The 4,518-nt window shown below is 40.1% G+C and overlaps 2 protein-coding genes across 2 annotated transcripts in view; both read right to left on the reverse strand.

The window, feature by feature from the left end:
- Positions 1-111: 111 nt before the first annotated feature.
- On the reverse strand, positions 112-2,634 carry LOC108229084 (macrophage mannose receptor 1-like). The gene is made up of 6 exons (XM_017404740.3): positions 2,471-2,634; positions 2,121-2,311; positions 1,629-1,848; positions 1,151-1,483; positions 707-798; positions 112-394 (listed from the first exon to the last, which is right to left on the reverse strand). The coding sequence occupies exons 1-6, from the start codon at positions 2,505-2,507 to the stop codon at positions 269-271; spliced, it is 999 nt and encodes a 332-aa protein (XP_017260229.1). The 5' UTR covers positions 2,508-2,634; the 3' UTR covers positions 112-268.
- Positions 2,635-3,795: 1,161 nt separating this feature from the next.
- The window catches only part of LOC108229085 (macrophage mannose receptor 1-like), a 9,173-nt gene continuing 8,450 nt past the window's right edge, over positions 3,796-4,518 (reverse strand). The window contains exon 7 of the mRNA XM_037974407.1: positions 3,796-3,806. Within this exon, the coding sequence (XP_037830335.1) occupies positions 3,796-3,806 (11 nt within the window). The remainder of the gene's footprint in view (positions 3,807-4,518) is intronic.

The raw sequence follows: 4,518 nt of genomic DNA on the forward strand, positions 1-4,518 counted from the left end.
ATGGATGATGGATGAATGGATGATGGATGAATGGATGAATGCCACCTCTTCTGCTGAATATTTTATGTTTTATTCACATCAACAGTTCCACACTTGGTTCCTTCAGAACACAACCAGCTTACAGGAAAGAACTCAGATCTGTTTCCTCACTAAAGCTCTGCTTGATGAAAGATTCATTTCTCTTTAGAAGACACATCTATGATATATGATTTGTCTACCTGAAACTAAAAAGACACCAAAGACCATCTGTTGGGAAGTAAAATCATGTTTAAGGCACATCTCTGTCTGAACCGATGTCCTCCGTGTTCTTCATGAAGATGTTTCCATCTGACTGCTTCTTCCAGCTCAGTCTGATGTCCCCGTCCACTCCCTGATCCTTCAGCTTCTGTTTCAGCTGAAACACAAAAACACTGAATATCAGGTAAAAATGTGACAAAATCCTGACAGAAGAAAAGTCTAAAACCAAACGCAGGTCTTTTTTTCCAATAAGAAATCCATCGTCTTCCTGAGTTTTGGAACATGGCAGGTGATCAGTTTTACCTTCTGCTGTCTCTGTCTTCTCTGCTGTGTTTTTATGTCTCTGTCTGTCTTATTTGTCTCCTGCTGTCCTCCTGTCCTCACCTGTCAGTGAGCTCAGTCCTGTTCATATTTTCCTGTTGTTTCCTAAACTGAAAGCCTGATGATCTGTAAAACAAGAAGTGTTTACCTGTTTCAGCAGGTTTTCCAACACCTGAGGGTCATTCAGGTCCACTGAGGAGGTGTTAATCAGCTTCAGCTTCACGACTTTCTGTGAAAACCCTGAGAAACAAAAAGGCTTCATCAGTTCAGTGATTTCTGCGTTTTCAGACATGGAGTCGATGGTTTATTATGTCCTGGTGGTGGGTATAATCCTGGAACTGACAGGGGGTGGGCTTTATTTTCATGAGTATAATTCTAAATATTAAACATTTATTCTAAATATTTAAAAAAAATATGCAAAAAAGCCAGGCCCCCTACTCACCCCTGTAATCCTGGCCCTTCACTGGGTGTGGCTTATTTACATATTTTTACATAGATTTTTTTTTGTGTTGCTTTTTTTGCCCATAACTTCAACTCTTCTTGTATCTCCAAACATAAAATAGTTCAAAGAAAGTTTTAAATTGATGCTTACCATTTTGGCAAATGAATGCATTCTTCTTGTCGCAGTTCCAGTCCTCCCATCTTCCAGAATCTTGAAAATATATTGCAGCACAATGCTCCATGTTATCGTTGGGTTCCAGACCTCTCCAGTACCTGAACGAGGAGCTGCTTCCATCTGACCACTTCCAGGTGTCTCTGTAAAGACCGATCCAGTTTATTCCAGTACTTGGTATCAGCTCCTTCACCTTCTGGTTCTCTGCCTCGTTCCTCACACTGGCCAGGTCTGTGTGATGTTCTCTGCAGTAACTCTGAGCCTCAGTCCAGTTCATATAGGTGTTGACAAGGACAAATGTGGAATTTGGACCTGAAATTGGACCAGTTAGACTTTATTAAAGAGAGGCAATACAAGATGATCATCTATGGAAGAACTGAACACATCAAACTGAAATAAACTACAGGAAAACATGCAGAGAGGCAGAAATCTGAACTATTTGTGTTCATAATTTTACCTTTGACATCAAAGCAGACTGATCTCGTGGAGTAAGAACATCCTACATCGGTCCAGGATCCGTCACTGTACATCGCTGAGCAGCTCTCATTTCCTTGGTAGTTGTCTGGTTGTCCAGGTCTCCAGTTTCTGAACTCTTTCTCATCGTGTTGGTAGAAGTCTGAGTCTGACATCGACCACCTCCAGCTGCTCACATCATCGTACAATCCAAACCAGGCTCGCTGGGAACAGAAATTCATATGTTCCTTGGCTTCTTTAATTATGTACATCTGCATGAATTCTGCCTCCCAGTGCTATCAGTTAGAACTCTTATCAAACCAGAATGTGATGAATCAAACAGTTTTGTGTCATTACTTGGATTATTTTATCCATATAAAATATATCCATATAACAACTAATTTTTAGTGTCAATAAAACAGAATAATTATTGCACATGTAGGTAGAAGGTTTTCTCCCTCCTGAAACAAAAAAGAGATGAGAGAACAGGACATACATAGCTGTCCGATGGGTAGACCATTTGGCTTAAATCTTTCATGTTGTCCAGGATGTCCACGTCCTCCATGCTCTCAATAGTTGCCAGGTCTGTGTATTTCTCTCTGCAGTAACTCTGAGCTTCAGTCCAGTTTTTTGGCTCATAAACAAAATAAAATGATCGTGCAGGAAGTGAGGAGACGGCAGTCAGAGCTGCAGAGACACACAGAAGCAAATTTAAATTGATGCAACATTTCTCCTCAGTTTAAAGTGTTCTGATGGTAAAAGTGCCTCATGGACACAAAATTACTCCAAAGGTTTCTTTAAGGTTCTCACAGAGATGTGAATAAATAACTTTTATCAAACACTTGCCTGATGCAGCAGTGAAGAACAGAAGAACTTTCTCCATCCTGTCCTTTCTTCTGACTGAGCTGCTGAGATGGCATTTTCATCGCTTACCTGCAGTTTAATTATGCACACTATTTGCATTATTACCTCAGCGTTCACATCCTGATTGATTGGCAAGGCAAAACAATTCAAACCAGTATTATTTACATAAATAAGGTCACTAATCCCAGGTGGTTTCAAGGTTAAGCTCCTAAATGGGAATAACTATCAGAACTTGGGGTCGGATCACTTCAAAAGGAAGCACCGCTCCGACCCTCGTTACTGTGGCTTCATGCCAAAGAAGCAGGACTTTCTTCCAGCAGCAGTCCTAACTTTTTTTAATTTTAAAAGAAAGCCAAATGGAGAGGAGCAACAGGAAGTTTCCCTTCAAACAGGAAATGAACGCACGCTGTCATTAAAAGGTCTGAGCTGCTTCCAGGCCGACAGCCTGAGATCAGTTTGTGATTCAGAGGAAAAAACATAAACAATCCATGTGGGATTAAACAAATGAAACTGAAACTGCTGTTGATTAGTTTACTCTGGTGTGAGAGTTCATAAACTCTACCTGCAAGCGCACTCATTTTTAGCGAGTTAGCATCAAGTTAGCTTCGAGTTAGCTTCGAGTTAGCATTGCTAGCTCTCCTGCTGTCCTTATGTTGCTCTGCAGTGTCGTGTACTGATGTCATGACAACGATCTGGGGGTAATCTGTTCTCATCGTTCCACGTTCCCAACTCAGTTGTTATGCAGGTTGTTTTGTCGGCCATGATGGTCCTGGAGTTTTCATCTGATTCTGGAGATCCAGCCGTTGGTTCAGGTTCATACTGGTATGATCGTATATTCATTTCTCCGCAAAGTCTTCAGCATTTCTTCTTCCATTTCCACTACGAAAAACAACCGGACAGCAGCGGCGCTCTTGGCCGGCCAGGGCACAGCGCTCATAATGAACCCAGGGTGGAAAGTCTACCCCACAAATCACCCACTTTGGAAATTATTGACTAAAGCTCTAAAAACAAGTTATTTAAGATTCTATGACATCATTCTCTGAAGCAATGTTGCCCTTCTTTTCTGCCTCCAGCTCAGTTTGACGTCTCTTCACTCCCTGATCCCTGCTAACGCTGCCTCATGGGGCCTTTTCTTCCACACTTGCTCGTGTTTTCACTGAACAACCTTTCTGACATTCTGTCCGTCACATTTTCTACTAGCTGTAAATTACAAGAACGTCATTTAAAAGTTTATATGATAATTTGACTGAAACAATGAAGGAGAAATTCTTCATTTCCAAGGACACAACCTGCATGCAGCAGGTGATTCAGGCCACACCTGATGATAAAGTTACATAACAGAAAGGCTGTAGGTTTGTTCAGTTATGGACTCAGATGAGACACAACAGGTGAGTTTAAACTTTTATTGTAAGATATGGAGGTGAACAGTCAAAGCAGAAGCTGCAACAGCAAATATAACAGAAAAAAACAAACAAACACCCGGGGTGAATATATTCTGTGAAAAACAGAAGAACCATAATGTACAAGAACTTTGTTCCACAGGAAAATAAGGACTGCTAAACTCTCAGTAACATGGGATTGTATGATATAAAAGAATATATAAATTTAACATTAAACAACTCATCATAAATTTAAAAGACAAGTTTTAATTTGTCAGAAAAATACCTCTTTACTTTCGTATTAAAGGATTCAGTGACAATTCTTAATAAAGGAAAGACCTGGGAACCAAACTCCAACATAAAAGCCTTTTCTTCAAATGGTTTTTATAAGGCACAAAACTTCAGCTTCAGGTTGGACAAAAACAAATAATAAACACAAAAACCCCAAAACTACAGGAAAAAATAAAACGCTTTATAGGCTCAAGAAGAAAACTACCTTAAAAACTCCAAATAGCAACTAACTCTAACAGTAAACAGGTGAAAAGAAGACAAACACAAGTATAAATACTCTGATTACCAAGAAGAAAAGTTCAACAGGAACCAGTAAAACACAGCAACAACCCCACAGCCATGGCATTTCAAGCTCTACCT

This window comes from Kryptolebias marmoratus, unplaced genomic scaffold (assembly GCF_001649575.2).
Source record: "Kryptolebias marmoratus isolate JLee-2015 unplaced genomic scaffold, ASM164957v2 Scaffold38, whole genome shotgun sequence".
Classification (NCBI taxonomy): domain Eukaryota; kingdom Metazoa; phylum Chordata; class Actinopteri; order Cyprinodontiformes; family Rivulidae; genus Kryptolebias; species Kryptolebias marmoratus.